Source organism: Zootoca vivipara, chromosome 14 (genome assembly GCF_963506605.1).
Source record: "Zootoca vivipara chromosome 14, rZooViv1.1, whole genome shotgun sequence".
Lineage (NCBI taxonomy): Eukaryota > Metazoa > Chordata > Lepidosauria > Squamata > Lacertidae > Zootoca > Zootoca vivipara.
The window spans coordinates 45,022,090-45,042,397 of NC_083289.1; the positions used below are offsets into that span (position 1 = coordinate 45,022,090).

At 47.5% G+C, this 20,308-nt stretch overlaps 1 protein-coding gene across 2 annotated transcripts in view; it reads right to left on the reverse strand.

The window, feature by feature from the left end:
- Positions 1 to 465: 465 nt before the first annotated feature.
- LOC118092629 (myosin-16) overlaps positions 466 to 20,308 on the reverse strand; it is a 79,903-nt gene continuing 60,060 nt past the window's right edge. For both annotated transcript variants that reach the window (XM_035130922.2, XM_060282810.1), the window contains 12 exons: positions 18,749 to 18,876; positions 17,466 to 17,662; positions 15,519 to 15,651; positions 14,377 to 14,593; positions 13,348 to 13,484; positions 11,371 to 11,474; positions 8,544 to 8,736; positions 6,697 to 6,900; positions 5,198 to 5,323; positions 4,147 to 4,317; positions 2,729 to 2,929; positions 466 to 696 (listed from right to left, as the gene is read on the reverse strand). In XM_035130922.2, coding sequence (XP_034986813.1) covers positions 490 to 696; positions 2,729 to 2,929; positions 4,147 to 4,317; positions 5,198 to 5,323; positions 6,697 to 6,900; positions 8,544 to 8,736; positions 11,371 to 11,474; positions 13,348 to 13,484; positions 14,377 to 14,593; positions 15,519 to 15,651; positions 17,466 to 17,662; positions 18,749 to 18,876 — 2,018 coding nt within the window. In that variant the 3' untranslated portion in view covers positions 466 to 489. The remainder of the gene's footprint in view (positions 697 to 2,728; positions 2,930 to 4,146; positions 4,318 to 5,197; positions 5,324 to 6,696; positions 6,901 to 8,543; positions 8,737 to 11,370; positions 11,475 to 13,347; positions 13,485 to 14,376; positions 14,594 to 15,518; positions 15,652 to 17,465; positions 17,663 to 18,748; positions 18,877 to 20,308) is intronic.

Consider the following 20,308-nt stretch of genomic DNA (forward strand, 5'->3'; position numbering starts at 1 on the left):
CAGGATGCTGGAGTAGATAAGCCTCTTCTTGTGCTCCTAATGCTCTTTTTGCTCGGCTGATCAGTGCGGATCATCTGAGAAGGAGTTGAACTGAGCATGCATGCCCATGTAAGACTGGGGGTGAGAGAAGGTGTGTGGGGGTCACACCTATTTCTGCCACACCCACCACTTCCACAGAGGGTTAGCAAAGAGGGATCTTGAGCCAACCCCCCCAAAAGTAGCCAGCCCAAGGTTAAAGGGAGCCCCCCCCCCGCCAAGATCACTTAAAAACCAGGGCAGAAACATAGTTTCTGTCAACCCTCCCTTTTTTTGCTGGAAATTCCCTTACTCAAGCGCCGTTTCCCGCTGCTATCCTGGATTGTTAGATATACCGTAGACTGTCCCTGGGACAGGTGAGGCTGCTGATCCCTTATTTTCAAATCCGAAAGTTGTTGACAGCTATGGGCAGAAATAGCACACCTACCAGCTGCAGGTCCAAAGAGACGGGAGCTATTCCTCAGCCGTTGACTTGGAGGAGCTGGAGGACTTGGCAACCTGGATTATTTCTACGGAGGTGAATGCTTTGCCTGCTGAGACTCTGTGCCTCGTGCGTAGTTTGTTCAGGGCCGACTCAGCCATTCCAGCCCTCTCTTCAGCATCGTCCAACTCATGCACCGTCTTCCGGTACCTCGCCAGACTCTGGTTAGCCTGTTCTTCCTATAGGGAGTTAAAGTGGGGGGAAAGAGTTTGGTTGTTTTGTACTGGGCAGCTTAAGAAACAGTATTCAGGCCAGGTGCTGGGAGCAGATGCAATGCCTGTGTTTAACTGTTTCCCCAAACCTCTCATAACAGGAACACATCCGCGCCATATATTTTTGCACCTTTCTTTCACTTTCGCAGTCATAGCTGTTGGGAGTGTTGCGAGTATCAACTCTGCGTTAAGTGGAAATGCTGACTCGCAAGGTGTGAGGTATGAGTCAGCCTCACAAGTCATGGGGAGATGGCTAATAGGTTTAAAGCAGTGTTTCCCAAACTTGGGTCGCCAGCTGTTTTGGGACTACAACTCCCATCATCCCTAGCTAGCCGGACCAATGGTCAGGGATGATGGGAATTGTAGTGTGAAAACATCTGGAGACCCAAGTTTAGGAAAGCCTGGTCTAGAGTCAGTTAGCATAAAAAGGTATGCTAACCCACCCACCCCGGCTTCTCCCCTGTGTATGTTGGTAAGGAGCATAGCTGCCAAGTTCTCCCCTTTTTTAAGGGAAATTCCATTAGGCTGAATACGCTTCCTCGCGAGAAAAGGGAAAACTTGGCAGCTATGGTAAGGAGGCTGCTTTATGATGATGTACAGGTGAAACTTGGAAAATTAGAATATCGTCGAAAAGTGCATTATTTCAGTAACATAACTTAAAAGGTGAAACCAATATATGAGATAGATGCATGACATGCAAAGCAAGATATGTCAAGCCTTTATTTGTTGTAATTGCAATAATAATAATAATAATAATAATAATAATAATAATAATAGTAATAATAATTTATTATTTATACCCCGCCCAGCTGGCCGGGTTCCCCCAGCCACTCTGGCTGGCTTCCAACAAAACATTAAAATACAGAAATCAAACATTAAAAGCTTCCCTAAACAGGGCTGCCTTATTTGTTGTTAGGCAGGTCAATTATAAATGGAATGTAATTAATGAAACGTAATAGCGATGTTTATTTTTGTATTATTGTAACTGTTTGTTTTATTACTGAGGAATTTCCAAAAGAAAGCATTTGTAAAAATTAAAATAAAAATAAAAAAATAATAAGTTGCATTACTGAAATAAATGCACTTTTCGACGATATTCTAATCTTCCGAGTTTCACCTGTGGACTGCAACCGGAATAAAGCTTTACATGGAACAAGGTTTGACTCCAGAGTGCTTCACAGGGGTGCTCTCTATCGGTAACAATATTCCGGTGTTTGTACCACTTTTAACAGTCATCCTAGGTGCCAACTCCCTGAGGCCCTGGGTGCCCGAGCACCCACAAAATTCCCCATGAAGGGGCCAGGCACCCACAAATTTCAGGGCCATGCACACTGCATGGCACCCACAGCCCCGGGCCCCCAAAGTTGCGGGGCCAAGCTGGAACTCCTGACAGCCGTTGCTTCCCCCACAGAATCCTGGGAACTGTAGTTTACACCCACACAGAGCTGCAGCTCTCAGCACTCTTAGCACACTACAGTTCGCAGGATTCTGTGGGGGAAGACTTGTGTTTTAAATGTGCTTTAAAATGCGTGTTGTGGATGTGACCGAAGCCGAAATGCATTGTTCCTAGAGTGGACTGGGATCGCTGATGTTAAGCAGAGTGAGGTGGCACATGCCGGCAAGTGGCAGCGACGTCACATCTGCACATGTATCCTTTAAGCAAGCCTGATGGTCCTCTGAAATAAAAGGGCTGCTTTCATTCCTTATGTGTTGATTTTTATCGCATCCCGATTTGAATTCCATGGAATTTGGACTGCAGTGCAATAGAGGAAGAACACAAGAAACAAAAGGAGCAATTAAAAATAAGTGCCAATGTTCAGTGCAACAAGATGTGCCACCTCCCACCTTCAGCCACAAATCCACAGGTCACGGGCCACCTGCGGAGCACAGTTTGGAAGCCCCTGTTCTATATGTGATCCCCACCCCCGGTCAATGTGCCTGTCAAGGGAGGAGGCAGGGGAAGAGAGAAATAATGCTAAAGGCCACTCCTGGTACATACAGCTTCCTCGATCTGCCTCTTGTAGGTCTTCATCTTGTTCTGCAGCTTCTCCACCAGCTCCTGCAAGCGCTGGTTGGTCTTGTGGTCCTCCTCCGTTTGGAAGACCAGCTCCTTCAGGCGACGCTCGTTCTTGTGCACGATTTTCATCGTCTCCACGTGGCGCTTCTGCTCCGAGTCCAGCTCTGTTTCCAGCTCCTTGATCTGGAAAAGGGGATGGGGGAGATTGAGGCCGTGGAAATGTAGAAAGCTACCTTAAACCGAGCAAGATCCTTGGTCCCTCTCACACGGGACTGTCTACACTGAATGTCAGCAGCTGTCCAGGGTTCGGGCAAGGGGCTGAACTTGGAACTGCCAGCGTGCAAAAAGGATTTCCTTCCCAGAGGACCCAAGACAATGTCTTATACTGAATTCACTGTGTGACCATGAGTTATATGAATGAGTTATATGAGAGATAGAGAGAGGTCTCTCTGTCCAATTCTTCCACATCATTCTACGCACCTCTATGATTTCCCTGAGGGGCAGATGAGACTTGTCAGCCTGGGAAGGCAGCCCATCTAGGAGAAGGAAAACTCTGGTCCTAAACCCCTGCTGCCTTGCAGGATATATTCGGGAGGAGAAGAGGCTAAGGAGTAACCCCACACAAATCCAGAGTGGAGTCCTGTTATGTACTGAGCTGAATCCTAGAACAATAGGATCCAGAATGCAGCAGTCTGATTGGTCCGCAGGAGCCACCCAATCCAGCTCCAGGTGGAAGTGAATCAGCAACCTGATTGGCCTGCAGGAGCAGCCAATCAGGCTTCTGGCGGAAGTGAATCCGCAACCTGATTGGCCTACAGGAGCAGCCCTGAAGTAGCCAACCACGCAAGGCTCATTGTGCAAATAATGTATATATAGCAGACGTTTTGGGGAAAGAGCCATTCTTCTTTTGCTACTACAAGCTGAATAAAGAGCATGAAATTCACTCTCGACTCAGAGTATATTTCAAGTTCCTAAGACGGTTGGATGGTGCATTGTATGGCTCCTTCTGTCAACTCTTGCAGCCAAGCTGTTTCCAAACATCTTGCTCTGCTTTCCTTTGGACCACTCCAGCGAGGTTGTGTCATGTGAGAAGCCCAGGACCTCCATACACGCTGCCCTGGCTTGTGCCCCAGGGAGGTCGCTTTGGTGCTGCTAACAGCAGTTTGACCCCACCCCTGGAGGCACACTCCATTGTCTCTTGAGACGGATGCCAATTAAAAAATAAGTAATGATTTCTCCTCTTAACTGCCTTTTCTGCGGCCCTCAGGGTAAAAAAGGTTCTCTGCTCCCTGCAGGTCTGGGGCTAGTCTGAGGATTCAGCACCTCTCTGTGCATCTTTGGTCTGGCAACATGCATATTTGGGGGACAAGGTCAGAGGCAATGGGGAAGCGCCCTCCTACCTTGGTCTCGAGCTTCATGATGGTTCGCTTCCCTCCTTTCAGGGCCATTTGCTCAGCTTCCTCCATCTTGACTTGCAGGTCTTTTATGGTGACCTCGTGGTTCTTCTTAATCCTCTCCAGGTGCATGGAGTGATCTTGCTCCTGGCGCAGCTCCTCTGCCATGCGGGTCGCCTGGAATGGGTGGGGAGGGTAAGAAGTAAGTATTAGAATTGCCAAGAGCAGCAAGCGTCAGAACTCGGCTCTGTCTCATGTATTCAGATCAGCCCAACGGAAGGAAGGGGAATGTTGAGTGATACTCAGGGCTGTGGAACGCAAGTAGCTGGCCTCATCCTGTTTATTGAGCGTGCATCCTGGTATCTTTGTGGGAAAGTGAGGCAATGCCGTCTATTTGATGGTCTCTGTGTACTTTCCCCATCACTTTCCTACCTGCAAATAGCCTGTTTTTTTTAAAAAAAGATTGTTGTACCAGAGCACTTTAATCCAATTTACAGGTGAAACTCAAAAAATGGGAATATCGTCGAAAAGTACATTTATTTCAGTAATGCATACTTAAAAGGTGAAACCAATATATGAGATAGATGCGTGACATGCAAAGCAAGATATGTCAAGCCTTTATTTGTTGTAACTGTAATTATTTGTCGTTAGGCGGGTCAATTATGAATGGAATGTAATTAATGAAATGTAATAGCGATGTTTATTTTTGCTTTATTGTTACTATTTGTTTTATTACTGTGGAATTTCCAAAAGAAAACATTTGTAAAAATTAAAAGAAAAAATAATAAGTTGCATTACTGAAATAAATGCACTTTTCAACGATAATCTAATTGTCTGAGTTTCACCTGTAATTGCGCAAACCTTAATTTTCGGTGCACAGTCCCTTCTGCAAAATATTGATAGCCTGGAGGTGTGATTAAAAAATAAACAAACATGAATGAAGAGTTAAGAGATTCCTCAACCTTTAACCTCACAATCCCTTTGTACAGTATTTGCCATCATAAAAATAATAGGCTATAATTATCTCTGAGCCTTATTCTGCAGGGATGTGACTCACATCGGCCACTGCCTTCTTTGCTTTCTCGTCCGCCGTTCGGAACTCGCTGATGAGCTCCTCGTGATCATTAGTGAGGCGCTGGAGGTCAGATTCCAGTTTCCTCTTGATCACCAGCAGGCTTTGGTTCTGCAGAGGGAAAAGAAGAGTTTGGGGTAAACAATTGCCTCAGTCGTCACAGAAATGCAGAGCCAGACTGCCTGTTCTGATGCCTGAATGCTGCTTTTTTTATTGCATGCTTCGAGGCACTTGCCTGCGATGGTGGCCGGTGCCCATTGGGTCTGATAGGACAGAAAGCAAGGAGACCAACAATAGGTTGCACCAAAACCAGTGACAGGCAAAGCCAGCTTATCCTAGTTTTGTCCCTTCCTCCCTGCTGAGTTCTGCAACTTGGGGCAATAACGCGACTAAGGAGGAGAAAGTCGACAGGCAATGCCACCATCTGGACTGGCGGCAAGTAAGAAGGCAGGCGGGCAGTGATCTGGCAGTAAATCACACCATTCAAGGCTGGAGTTAGCTCTTTATTTGCCAAGACATTATCTTCACAGACATGGCGGAGAGTCCGGCCTAACGAGCAAAGCAGCAGAGCCAGTGTGGTGTAGTGGTTAAGAGCAGTGGACTCATAATCTGGTGAACCGGGTTCGCTTCCCCGCTCCTCCACATGCAGCTGCTGGGTGACTTTGGGCTAGTCACACTTCTCTGAAGTCTCTCAGCCCCACCCACATCACAGAGTGTTTGTTGTGGGGGAGGAAGGGAAAGGAGAATGTTAGCCGCTTTGAGACTCCTTCGGGTAGTGATAAAGTGGGATATCAAATCCAAATTCTTCTTCCTCTTCTTCTTCCCATTAGGTCTTAGACATAAATCAGTTACCGAGACTGAAAGTCTCCAACTCCCCACAGCTGTTCTCAGTCCCCTCATCTCAAGGCCCCCCCCCCAAAAAAAAACAAATTGAGACTGTTCCTGTGTGAGGCTAATTTCTGCTGGTTCTGGGAGACCAGGCAGGAGGGGAGCTTTTCACAGCAGGAGGGGGAGGCACCCGTGACTCTTTACCACCTGGGCTCACCTCTGCCCCTTTGCCTCTCTCCTCTCCTGCTTCAGCTTCTGCCTCTGATTCTAGACTCCTATCTGCCACAGACTCTCCCATCTCACTGAGCCCTGTTACTCCTTCAGCTTCCGACACCTCCTCTTCCCAATCTTCTCCCTCTGACTACTCGGCGGCATCCCACCACCACTGCCCAGGCTCTGAGCCTTCTTCCCTTTGGAGTTCCCCAGCTGGTTCCTCCCATCATTCCTCTGCGCCCAGCCAGCCCATGACATCTAGGGGCTGGCTAAGGGCGATCAGACTAGTGAGGCAGCACTAATGGATCGCTCTCCATGGGCTGGTCTTACCAGGGCATGCTTCTGTTTAGTTTCACAAATGGGTTCAACATGCTGCATATCAAACTGCCCAGCTAGTCAGCCAACCACACCCAGATGGACAGGTGAGTATCCTCTGTCCTCACCTGGACGCTGAGTTCATTGTGCCTCTCGGAGACCTCCACCAATTCCTGCTCAAGCAGTTTGCGGGAGCGCTCGCTGCCCTCCAGGCCGGTGCGAACTTCCTCCAGCTCTGTTTGGAGAAGGCTGAGGCGGCGCTCCTGGAGATTGTACTGTTCCCGGAGCTCTTCATGCTGGCGGGCATCCTCGTCCATCTGGATCTGGAGGTCCTGCAGGCAGAAATGTAGCCGGTGGAGTCAGGCTAGGGACCACCCCAGATCCACAAGATGGGTTGCACACGGGACATGCAGCACTGTACCTAATATTAGTCATGTTCATTGAGGTCCAGCTCTGAGGGCCTTCTGGTGGTTCCCTCGTTGCAGGAAGTGAAATTACAGGCAACCGGGCAGAGGGCCTTCTCGGTGGTGGCACCAGCCCCGTGGAAAGCCCTCCCATCAGATGTCAAGGAGATAAATGACTACACCTTTTGGAAGACATCTGAAGGCAGCCCTGTGTCTGGAAGTTTTTAATGTCTGATGTCTTACTGTGTTTTTATGCCCAGAGTTGTTCGGTTTCTGATAATTGGTTCTCATGGGAAACTTACAGATTCTGGCTTCATACAATTAACTCAAGGCAGTGACAATTTACTCTTGGCAGAAAGCCATGGTCTGCCTGGCCTGGAAACTACTCTCTGATTGGTTAACGACCAGCACTGAACTCTGTTATCTAGGAATGCTAGCACAGTTGTTTCTTGTTAGGTGTTAGGAGTAGGAGTGCTGTGTATATGGTTGGAGAGAGAGAGAAAGGATTTATTTTGCTTTGCTTTGTATGCAGAAACTCTGCTGGTTTTATTTTCTTTTAATAAATCCTGTAAATAGTTATTCTGCGACTAGCCGACTAGTCATTTCCACCTCAACTAGCTTCTGCGCTGTGCAGGAAAACTCTGCTACGTTTGGGCTAAAGCCACTAGAGCTATGCCTGACACTTCAGGCAGGTGGGTGGGTTACAAATAATAAAATCAGCACCATCGTTTGGTGTGGCTAACTCAGTTCCACTCGTTTCAATGGGTCTACTCTGAGAACTTGGCTAGCTACAACCTGTACCTAGGAAGCTGCCTTAGGCTGAGTCAAGCTGTTGGCCTATCAAACTCCATCTCGTCTACACTGGTTGTAGACCAATCTACCCACACTCCAGTCCGAACTCTGCCAAACTGTACATAACCTGCCCTGAGAAGAGCCATAGCTCAGTGCAGGGTGTTGGAAAGAAAGGCGTTTTGGTTCACATGTTGACTGGGCAAGAGCCTTGGGCTCAGCGGTAGAACAAGCAAGAACACCACAGAAGGTTTTGAGATCAACCTTGCCAGCTCTGTCTGAGGAGAACAAGCAACCGGGGCTTTCTCCAACTTGCATTAACCTGCAAAGTTTTTACTCGGAAGGCCATCCCCTCCAGGCGCTGGGTATGTTTAGCCTGGAGAAGAGAAGGTTAAGGGGTGATATGATAGCCATGTTCAAATATATGAAAGGATGTCATATGGAGGAGGGAGAAAGATTGTTTTCTGCTGCTCCAGAGAAGCGGACACGGAGCAATGGATTCAAGCTACAAGAAAGAAGATTCCACCTAAACATTAGAAAGAACTTCCTGACAGTAAGAGCTGTTTGGCAGTGGAATTTGCTACCAAGGAGTGTGTTGGAGTCTCCTTCTTTGGAGGTCTTTAAGCAGAGGCTTGACAGGCATATGTCAAGAATGCTTTGAGGGTGTTTCCTACTTGGCAGGGGGTTGGACTGGATGGCCCTTGTGGTCTCTTCCAACTCTATGATTCTATGATTCTCTTCCGCCTGGCTTCTCCCTCCCTTCCTCATGATCTTGTTCTCACCTTGATCTGTTGCTGGAGTTTCTTCAGCGTCTTGACCAGCTCACTGTTGTTCCTGTTGGCATGGTCCAGCTGGATCTCCATCTCGTTCAGGTCGGTCTCCATCTTCTTTTTCAGACGGAGCGCCTCAGCCCGGCCTTTTGCCTCCAGCTCCAGGCTGGACTGAAGGGCCTCAATGGCCCGCTGGTGGTTTTTCCTGCAGAGGAAAACAAAGGCATCCATTGCTGTATCCACACCATGCCCTTAAAGCACATTTATTTATTCATTTTAATATTTTATTTTTCAATTTTACATACATCAAATAAAAAGGGGGGAAACCCAATACATATATCCCCTTTGACTTCCCTCCCCTTTCGTGGATTCTTATGTTATCATTTCCCCCCTGCATCTCCTTTATAATTTCCATTTTTTAATAAACACGTAACTATTCCTTAGTTAAAAATTTTAACTACAAGTTTTAAATCAATCCTGCTAATGAATTTAATTGCTTACAATAATTTTCCAAATAGATTATATACTTTCCCCATTCTTTATTAAAAATTAATTCTTCCTGGTTTCTTATTCTTCCTGTCAGTTTTGCCAGAGTCCATTAATTTTATCTGCCCTTCTTCCTTGGTTGGGACTGTATCTTCCTTCCATCTCTGGGCTAACAGCACCCATACATACAAATAGCTGCCAAGTTCTCCCTTTTTTTAAGGGAAATTCCATTATGCTGAATAGGCTTCCTCGCGAGAAAAGGGAAAACTTGGCAGCTATGTACATACAGCATACATAAAAAGTTTTGTAGTCCTTCAGTATCTCTACACATAATATTCCTAAACCTTAAAGCACATTTAAAGCACACATCCGCCAGAGAATCCTGGGAGTTATGCGCTACAATTCCCAGCACCCTTAAGAAACCACAGTTCCCAGGATTTTTTTACACAGAAAGTCCCAGATTTAATCCCTGGCATCTCCAGGCAGGGCTGTGAGAGACTCCTCCCTGATGGACACCCTGGGCAGCTGGTCTATATAACGGTAGATCAATAGTCTTGACCAGGTAGGGATGGGAAGAGCATCTGCTTAAAACCCCGGAGAGCTGCTGCCAGTCAGAGCAGACAATGCTGAGCTCAATGAGCCAATGGTCTGACTTAGTACAAGACAACTTCCTGTGTTCCTAATTGCTGGAGTTAGTGACCTGTGTCTCAGTGTCTCAATTCCCCCCCCCTCTCTCTGTGTTTTATTTATACTTTTCAAATTTATACATTTCATTAGTTTTACAATCAATTTAACATTTCAAAATCTGACTTCCTCCCCCCCTCTTTCTGTGGTTCCTTAAATTTATTTTTTTTAATCTTCTGCATATCCAAATTCATTTAACTTGCTCATTTAATTATCTACTATAAATATATACTTTTATAAAAGGTTATTACAATAATCCTGCTACCGGTAATGTTTTTGTCTGTTTACAATTTATCTGTAAATATTCAATAAACCATTTCCATTCTTTTATATAAAAAAAGTTTGTTATCTTGATTTATTATTCTTCTGGTAAGTTTTGCCATTTCTGCATATTCCATAAGTTGTATCCATTCTTCCTTTGCTGGGACTACTTCTTCTAGTGTCTCAATCCCTCTCAGTCATGAAGCTCACTTGGGGATCTTACACTAGTCTCTTTCTTTCTTTCCTCCCTCCCTCCCTCCCTTCCTTCCTTCCTTCCTTCCCTCTCTCTGCCTAAGGCCCTAAGCCTATCTCACTGGATTGTCATCATAGCTGCCAAGTCTCCCGTATTCCCCGGGAAACCCCCGTTTTTCCAGCTGTTCCCAGCCGAAAAAAACGGATTTTTTGTTTTTTCCCAGTTTATTCTGGCGCGGCGGCCATTTCGGAACTCGGCGGAGCATGCTCAGAAGCGACTTTTGATGCTGCTCTGCCCAGTTCCAAAATGGCTGCAGTGTGACTTCTGGTGCAGTGGCCATTTTGGAACTGGGCACAGCAGCATCAAAAGTCACTTCTGAGCATGTTCCGCCCAGTTCCAAAATGGTGGCAGCACTACTTCCGGTCTGCTACTTCCGGTCCAGTCCCTTATTTTTCAGGCCAGAGCTTGGCAGGTATGATTGTCATGAGGATAACATTTGTGCTGTGCCAAAAAATTATCCTGCATTTTGTCATTCTACATTACTGAGCAAAGAAATGCCGTCTGAAAATTATCAAAGAGGATTGAAATGGTCAGTGAAAATCTCATGGATGGGATGCGGGTTTTTGTTGCAGCTACCTTGCCACGAAGGGTGCTTGCAAGTCTCCTTCCTTTCATTTTAAACCTCCTCGCCTAGCATTCTGCCCTCTACAGCCTCCCCAGGTGCCTGCACTCCCATATAAAAGGCCAGAGGAAGATGTCGTGAACTTATACCTCCCCACTTGGGCTTTTTCAAATCGGGGAATGCTGGCAGTGGGGGAGGCTGCAGAAATGTTTGATAGAAAGAAAACCACACACCCCATCAGCTACTTTTCTAGAACAAGGAAAGCTCAAAATCCCACAACCACTTATATCCCAAATAAGTTAACAAGTGTTCCAAACAGAACAGCTGTAAAATGAGAAGTAATGCTCACTGGCTGGCAGTGTGGAGCAGTGGGTAGAGAGACCAGGGTTCAAATCACCACTCAGCACATTGGGTGACTTTGGGCTAGCCACCGCCTCTCAGCCTAACCTACCTCGCAGGGTGGTTGTGAGGATTAAAACAAAGATTAAAAAGGGGAGAACCTCATCTCTCTCAAGTACTTCTTGCCGCATTTTTGTTGCGCCCAGTTTTAACCTTCCATTTCCTGCCTCTCGCACACATTCTGCGCTCCATACCTTGTGGCCTCAAACTCTTCCTCCTTCTCATGAATTCTCCTGTCAATGTCTGCCTTGACTTGCGCCAGTTCAAGTTGGATGCGGATAAGCTTGCTCTCTTCCACCTGTCGGCAGAAACACAAGGAGACGCATGGATGACAGGTTCTTTAAAGGTGAAAACATCTATTGACCACTTTAGTAGGGACTGATCAGCTATGGGGCTGTCTGAGCGATGTGGGGCAAAGGACCTGGAACCCCCTTCAAGCTTGGGAAGGAACATAACTCCCGACACTTACCTTAGAAGCTCAGGTGCCAATCAAGCTTATTATTATTTTCTTTTTCATGCACCATTAATCTTTTCTCTCTACCTCACAGCACAGGCTTCCTTAACCTCGGCCCTCCAGATGTTTTTGGCCTACAACTCCCATGATCCCTAGCTAGCAGGACCGGTGGTCAGGGATGATGGGAAATGTAGTCTCAAAACATCTGGAGGGCCAAGGTTGAGGAAGCCTGTCATAGCATATCCAAATCTTAGGATCAATCAAACGCTACTAGCCACAAAGGCTATGCTCTGCCACAATGGTCAGAGGCAATGATGTTTCTGAGTACCAGCTGCTGGGATTTGCAGGTGTGCAGAGTATTGTCGCGCTCGGATCCTGCTTTCAGGCTTCTCATAGGCACCTGGTGGGCCACCCGAGTGCAACAGCAACTCCCCCTCTTGCAGTTTCCTGCAACTGGCGTTCAGAAGCACCACTTCCTCTGACTGAGCAGGAGGCAAATGGAATATGGATGACGATGCCCTTTGCGGGGCCGGAAATGCTAAATAAATGAGGCTGCTAATGTTTTTTTTTGTTGGTGTTTATCTGTCTTGAGACACAATGGAGTGTGCCTCTGGGGGTGAAGTCAAACCGCTGCATTTGCAGCACCAAAGGGACCTCCCCGGGGCAGCTAGAGGCAGGCGGGGGGGGGGAGCCATTGCTTGTATTTAGAAGAGTGAAGATTTGAGATGGCTAACCCCTCGCTGGAAAAGCTGTAAATCTGTTTTCGGAGGAGCTATGGAGTAGAATTTGGACACGATTTGTGACTGTGTTTGTGCTGGATCTGGAGGGGACCAGCTAACAGAGGGAGATTAAAGACATAAGCCCACACAACGACAGAAAATATTTTGACAAAATCCTGCTTGCAACACAACTCAGAGGCTTGGAGAAGACTGTATTATTTTGGGACAATATGTGAAGGTTTACATCAGAGGCTGAATAATAAGGGAGAAATTATTAAAAGCAAATGGCAGTATTGATTAGTAGGAAGCTCTGGAATCTGAGGCATGGGGCGTCTGAAAAATTTAGTATAATTAGGTATAATTGGAATATTTCCTTTAATTAGAATTGTATAATTAATTAGGATTTGTAATATAAAGTGTAATTGGGATTTGTAATATAAAGTGTAATTGGGAATAATTTCAATGTGATTTGATGTTGTTTAATTGGAAAATCTAATAAAAATTATTTTAAAAAACACAAAGTGACCTCCCCGGGGCACAAGCCTGGGCAGTGTGCATGGAGGTCCTGGGCTGCCCACATGACAAGCCACACACACCCCCTTGACCTCGCTGCTGTGGTCCAAAGGAAAGCAGAGCAAGGTGTTTGGCACCAGTTTGGCTGCAGAAGTTGCTGGAAGGAGACACACAAGGCGCCATCCAACCATCTTGGGGACTCCACTCTGGATTTGTGCAGGTTTAACTCCTTAGCCTTTTCTTCTCCTGAAGATATCCCGTAAGGCCATGGAGGTTTAGGATCAGAGTTTTCCTTCTCCTAGACGGGCTGGCTTCCCAGGTGGACATGCCCCATCTGCCCCTCACTTCCCTCTACAGCACATGCAGAAATTGCCTTCTTGACAACTGGACCCACTATTGATCTTGTCTGCTAAATACTCCAGAGCCTGTCTTCACATGCAGGGGAAGTCCTACTAATGCTTAATAAATAAACAAGGAATCATTACCTCCAGGGTCGATTCCGCTTCTTCCAGGGCCACCTGCAGCTCGTCCTTCTCGAGCTCCAGTTTCTTCTTCATCTTCTGCAGCTCATGGACACTCCTTCCGCCCTCGCCCAGCTGGTCGATCAGATCTTTAATCTCCTCTGAGGAAAAACACACACACAAAAAAAATCTATTCAATGCATCCGTTGCATTTCAGGCCTGCAAACTAGAGGGATGTACAAATTTCTCCGTTTCCGTTCCACCACATTTCTCATTCTTCCACACCAATTTGTGATTTAAAAACAACTCATGAAAACTCATCGACATTTGAGTGCGAATTTCTCCTAATAAGCAATTTTTGCATGTAGTTTTGCCTAACAGACACACATTTGTAAGTGGTTTCCTCCAATGAAATACATTTTGTATGTTTATTTTCACTTATATGGGCATTCCTATGCACACTTTACTCTAGGACAGGTGTTGGCAACCTGCGGCTCATGGGCCACAAGCAGCCCACGGAGGTCATTTAAATGGCCCCTATGCCGCCCCCGAACTGAGCCGCCTGCTCCGCAAGTCCCTGCGCACTGCACTAAACCAGCACAGCACAGAGCGGAGTCTCACTTCTGTGGCGCTGGAAATCAATCTCTGCAGGAGTGAACCGGCCCAAGCGAGGTAAACCTTGCCGCCCCCTGCTCTGGGATATGCATTTTTGGAGACGTTACTTTGCTTAAGACAGGCACCCCCAAACTTCGGCCCTCTAGATGTTTTGGACTACAATTTCCATCTTCCCCGACCACTGGTCCTGTTAGCTAGGGATCATGGGAGTTGTAGGCCAAAACATCTGGAGGGCCACAGTTTGGGGATGCCTGGCTTAAGAACTGCAAGGCAAAATTCATGGAAGCGCAAATTTCGAAGGAGGGCTGTGTTTCTGTCCGTGTCTTGTATTTCAGAAAGCGAGAATTATATCAGTTTGCCTTCCAATTGGAACCGAACCAAATCTTGTCTCCACCCTTTTTCCTAACACAGAGAATCCACAGCCCTGGAAACACTTGCCCTGGAGGGTCTTGTTATCCTTCTTCACAGATTCCAAGTGCTCCAAGGATTCCTCGTAGGCCGTCTTGAGCTTGAAGTTCTCTGTCATGTACATGCGGCACTCCTTCTGGGAGTTGTCCACCTCCAGCTGCAGCTCCTCGCACTTCTGGTGCCACTCCGCTAGCATCTTGTCAAAGGCTCTCTGCTTCTTGTCCAGGGCTGCGCAGGCTGCATTGGCCTGGGGAGAGAAAGTCAAGCAGGGCAATTTAACAACAACAAACAACAACAACTTATTTATACCCCGCCAATCTGGCAGGGTATCCCCAGGTACTCTGGGCGGCTTCCAACAAAAGATTAAAAATACATTAAAACATTGAAGGGAGGGGTTTGCCAATTCTGTTATTGAGCTAGATCTGATCCTATAGTTTGCATTGCCCCCCCCCAATATTCCTCCTAAAATGCTTCTTAAAAATGATTTCCTCTTTGCCTCTATGCCTCTGTGTGTCAAAGTGCAATGTAACAGTGAGACATGCTATCAAGGCTAAGAGCTGACCTTGCCTGGATCACAGAGAAAGGCTTATCAGTGGACGCACGTCCAGCTTGACGCTGGAAGCTGCTATCCGTGACACATAGCCTTACTCAAGGCTGAGCAAGGATGCTACCGGGGCAGCATGAGTCAGCATGTGTTTATGCACAGGACCGGACACAGGAAGATCCATATATGTACTTGTGACCCCCTTGCGTGCACACATTTACAGAGGAGGGGGAAAGGAGCCCAAGAAGTGTATAAGAAGCTTTGCAATTTGTGTTTCTTTACTCTTGTCGTGAGCTGATCACCTAGAGCAGGCATCCCCAAACTGCGGCCCTCCAGATGTTTTGGCCTACAACTCCCATGATTCCTAGCTAACAGGACCAGTGGTCGGGGAAGATGGGAATTGTAGTCCAAAACATCTGGAGGGATGAAGTTTGGGTATGCCTGACCTAGAGTCTCTTATTAATAAGAAATTAAATTCTTTCTCTGAATTCAACCCCCGGTGTCATTATTGACTGTCTCTGTCCTGCCTGGGCGCAACTTAAAGGACCCTTCGTAGCTGATAAGGCTACAACATCAGTCATTAAAAACTTCCCTAAACATATTGTTTTGGGAACTGAGAATTGGGTACCTTCTCGAGATCCAGAGTGAGGTCTTCCACTTCCATCTGCAGCCTCTGCTTGTTCTTCTCCATGCTGGCCACCCGGGCTTGAGCCGTTTCAGCCGTCTCCTCTGCCTCCTGGAGCCGGGCAGTCAACTTTCTCCTGGAAGAAGACACCGCGACACAAGAATGCAAGTCAGTGTTGCGTTGGTTGCAGTTTCAATACCGTAGGAAGCAGCAGCATCCTTCTGGAGCAACATTGCTGCATCCCTTCCTGGCTCTCAGACAGGCCCATAACTGGAGATGTGCTTCGAACCACTTCTCCTGACACCTCTATGGGGATGAGGATGGAGATGTCTGGATCCGATACATTATCAGGATCACTGGCAGTGCAGCAAACGACTGGAGGGAGTCCTGCTCTCTTTGCCCTTCATCTGACGACAGCTCAGGGTCCATGTCTGGGCATGGATGAATCCTGTGCTGGTTTCTATTCTTCTCACTGTGCAGTCACAAGACTGTGTTTATGCATTCCACAGATAGTTGGAATCATAGGAGCAGATGTTTGCTGTATTCTGTTTCCGTTTGTTTCTTCTTCTTTTTCTTCGGACTTCTCTCAGCGAGAGGAGACCTGCTTTCTTTTGTTCTGCCTTATACTTAGTAATAAAAGTAGCTTGTAGCACACACCTCTGCCTCAGTCCTTCTGTGTTATACTCTGCAAGATATCTGAATATGTGCCCAGTGTCTCCAAGGCACGGGTCATGAAGACGTCAAGGAGAGCCAGGCTGGAAACATTCCTGAGTTATGTCTGGGGGATTGTTCCTGCTGGCTTCCAACATCCTGGTGGGGGCAGTTCGCAATTTAGGAGAGATACCCTAATGCAGGCATCCCCAAACTGCGGCCCTCCAGATGTTTTGGCCTACAACTCCCATGACCCCTAGCTAACAGGACCAGTGGTCGGGGAAGATGGGAATTGTAGTCCAAAACATCTGGAGGGCCAAAGTTTGGGGATGCCTGCCCTAATGTGTCCCCATCTCAACTCTTGCCTACAGTGGCTCCTCGTCTCCCGTCATCGAAATGACTGTAAAGAAGGCGCCAGGTGAACTAATCTGGGGAGGCCGTTCCACAGCAGAGAAGGCTGCAACGAAACTGCACTGGGCGCACTCGCTCCAAGTCAATTTCCAGGCTGAATTCAACGTGCCTGTCTTAAAGCCCTTCATGCGGGGATGGGAGACCCAATGGCACTTCGGATGTTGCTGGACTACAACTCCCATCAGCCCTAACCAGGCTGGCAGGGACCGATGGCAGTTGGAGTTCCAGCAACAAGTGGACGGCACATTGGCTATTACCCAAGATAGATACTGGGCACCATATAGCGCAGGGGAGATGCCATGTTTATTATTGACCTTTGTCCCAGCACAGGCGACAGCAGAATGCAAAGTTGTAGAACAAATAAAACTATGAACAACCGGAAAACAAAGAGCAATTAAAAGCACTTCCATTTACAAAACACACACACAACATTTTAATGCAATTCCACATATGAATAAAAGTTTTAAAAATAGCTCCAATGCAGATTTAGACTGGGGTAAATCTCTGCTTAAAAGATTTGTTGGAAGAGGAAAGGAATGGAAAGACAACAGTGACAGCATCTGTCTCATATTCCAGGGAAGGTGCCACCACACCAAAGGCCCAGTTCCTACATTCCTTCTCTGTCTGGCCCTCGGGACACCCCCAGGCCAGCTCTGCTTTGCACCCTGTCCGAGAGTTTTCCTGTGGCTGGAAAGTGTCGTTGATAATCCCCTTTCTTGCCTGCGCAGAGGATAGAAAGAGGGGTGTGTGTGTGTGTGTGAGCCTACTGTACCAAAGTATAATCTACATGCATTGTTCCACCCACTTGTCTCTGGCCCTGACCAACACTAGCATATGACCCTCAGAAGGTTGCCCAGGAGCCCCCATCCCACAAAAAATCATGCTCACTTGGTTTCTTCTAGCTCCTCTGTCCTCTGAATGGCATCCGTTTCATATTTGGTCCTCCACGTGGTGACTTCGGTGTTGAGCTTGGAGACCAAGCGTTGCAGCTCTGATTTCCCACCTTGCTCTTCCTCCAGCTGCTCTTTGATCAGGTCCAGGTCATGCTTGGTGTTGGCCAGACTTACCACGGCGGCGCTCCGAGCCTACAGACAGCAAAGCCGTAGCTGCTTAGCAGGGTTTCCTGTTTAGTTCCTCTACTTAAAATTTCTACCCTGCCCTTCAGCCCTACGTGGCTTGACCCTGATAAGCCCAGGTGATCACAGTGCGTGAAGAGGTCCATAGGTACACTCTTCACACCAGGAGTGGCTCAACTGTGACCCTCCAGATGTTGGGCTACAGTTTACATCAGTGTTTCCCAATCTTGGGTCTCCAGCTGTTTTGGGACTACAGTTCCCATCATCCCTGACCACTGGTCCTGCTAGACTCCCTCAGAAGGCAGTGGACTCTCATTCATTGCTGGACTCCCTCAGAAGGCAGTGGACTCTGATTCATTGCTAGACACCCTCAGAAGGTGGTGGACTCTCATTCATTGCTAGACTCCCTCAGTCCTGCTAGACACCCTCAGAAGGTGGTGGACTCTAATTCATTCCTAGACTCCCTCAGAAGGTGGTGGACTCTCATTCATAGCTGGACTCCCTCAGAAGGCAGTGGACTCTCATTCATTGCTAGACTCCCTCAGTCCTGCTAGACACCCTCAGAAGGTGGTGGACTCTCATTCATTCCTAGACACCCTCAGAAGGTGGTGGACTCTCATTCATTCCCAGACTCCCTCAGAAGGTGGTGGACTCTCATTCATTGCTAGACTCCCTCAGAAGGCAGTGGACTCTCATTCATTGCTAGACTCCCTCAGAAGATTAGGACATCAACCAGAAGGTTGAACTGGAGAACCAAACAGGGATCAGGGCCACAGAGCAAGCCCAGAAGCACAAAGCCTGCCACAGCTCAGATTGGTGCTCAAACAAAGTGCCATTGAGGCAGGAAGTCTTCTTATACTCCGCCCTGCCCAGGAAGAGCCAATGGCCAGCCTGGGCGGAGTCAGTCCAGAAGCTTCACCAGTTTAAATCTCCAACATGCTGCTGTTATGGAGTCTACCACATGGGGCAGCATTCCTGACAGAAGGTTCTTATACTGAGCGGCTGAACGTCCACCGCTCATCCCAAGGGGGCGCTGGTCAGCAGTTTGGGATGAGGCATGCATGTTTTTCAATACAATTATTCACCCGTCTTTACCTTGGACTCTTCGTCAAGCTGCCGCTTGAAGTCGTCCACCTGGGAGGTGAGGGACGTCTTGACGCGGAGAACCTGGTTCAGCCTCGTCTGGCTCTCCTCGTGCTCCCGACTCAGCTCGCTGTTCTCAGCTGTAGCAGAGAGTAGGGGGAAAGCCCAGGCTCAAGGGTCTGTGATAAGGGCGGGGAATCTTTCTGCCTCACGAGCCAAATTTGACAGGTGGGTTGACGTCACATGGTTGTGTGGTGTCACACGATTGGTTGGTGGGTGGTCCTGGTCACCTGTCAAACCCCTTTGTTCCAGGGTTCCTAAGCACATTGCTGGGCCCAAACACCATGCTTGGAGAGATGTCAATCACAGGGTTGGCGAGGGGAGGAAGAAGCAGCATTTTGCTTGCTTGCTTTGGCTGTGCCAGACGGGAACATGTGTACACAACAAAACAGCAGACCTTAACACTCGCTTGTCGGCTGTTGAGCAGGGGTTAAATCCTGCTGCGTCAGCTGTGCCTGCCAGTTCACTTCTGGGAACAGGTATGCACAGCCAATGAAAGCCCGTAGAAAAGAATGAAAGCCAGCAAAAGAGCTTTCAAGCAGCCCTGCACTCCTCCGGCGGTTCCAACAGCAGCTGTGGGCTGCTTGAAAGCCCTTTTGCAAAGGGCTTTAAAACAGCTTTGTGCTGGTGTTTCAACCTCCAGTTTTCAGAGGCTCAGAAAGCAGCCCTGGTTTGTTTGAAAGCCTTTCAATTTTAGCAAGATTTCAATGCCTCCTGATTCAAGAAGGGAATTGCATTGGAATCCTCGGTTAAAACGAAAGGGGGAAAGCTTTCTTTTATAGCAGAGATTTCTGCGCAACCTGGGGACAGCTCAGTCAGTAGAGCATGAGACTCTCAATCTCAGTGTCGTGAGTTCAAGCCCCACGTTGGGCAAAAGATTCCTGCATTGCAGGGGGTTGGACTAGATGACCCTTGTGGTCCCTTCCAACTCTATGATTCTATGAATACTTATGAAATCTGAATCAGGAAAGGGTTTCTATGGAATGCTGACAAACTGAGCATGATTTTATTCCAGTTCATCAGCTGATGAGCGAGAGTTAAAACCTGGCATCACTTGAAAGGCATGGTTTGGGGAAAACGGACCAATGGGCCAGCCTTTCCCCACACCTGACATGTAAGAAGCCTGAGAATGAAGGAAAAGGAAGGGAGATAAAGGAGAACGGTCTGCTGCAGTGCTAAGCAGCATATGAAAACCAAGGACTAACTAAGTAGTCCAGGCTTCCTCAACCTTGGCCCTCCAGATGTTTTTGGCCTACAACTCCCATGATCCCTAGCTAGCAGGACCAGTGGTCAGGGATGATGGGAATTGTAGTCTCAAAACATCTGGAGGGCCGAGTTTGAGGAAGCCTGAACTAGTCAGGTAAAATGTAATGAATGTGTTATAAACATGTGACACCAGAGGGTGCTGTAAGAGCAATGTAATGTAATGCATTGAGAGCTATATAACATTTTAAAAGTGTTTTTACAGTCAGTATAGATCCAGCTCAAGAATGAGTTGGACGAAACGTTGCA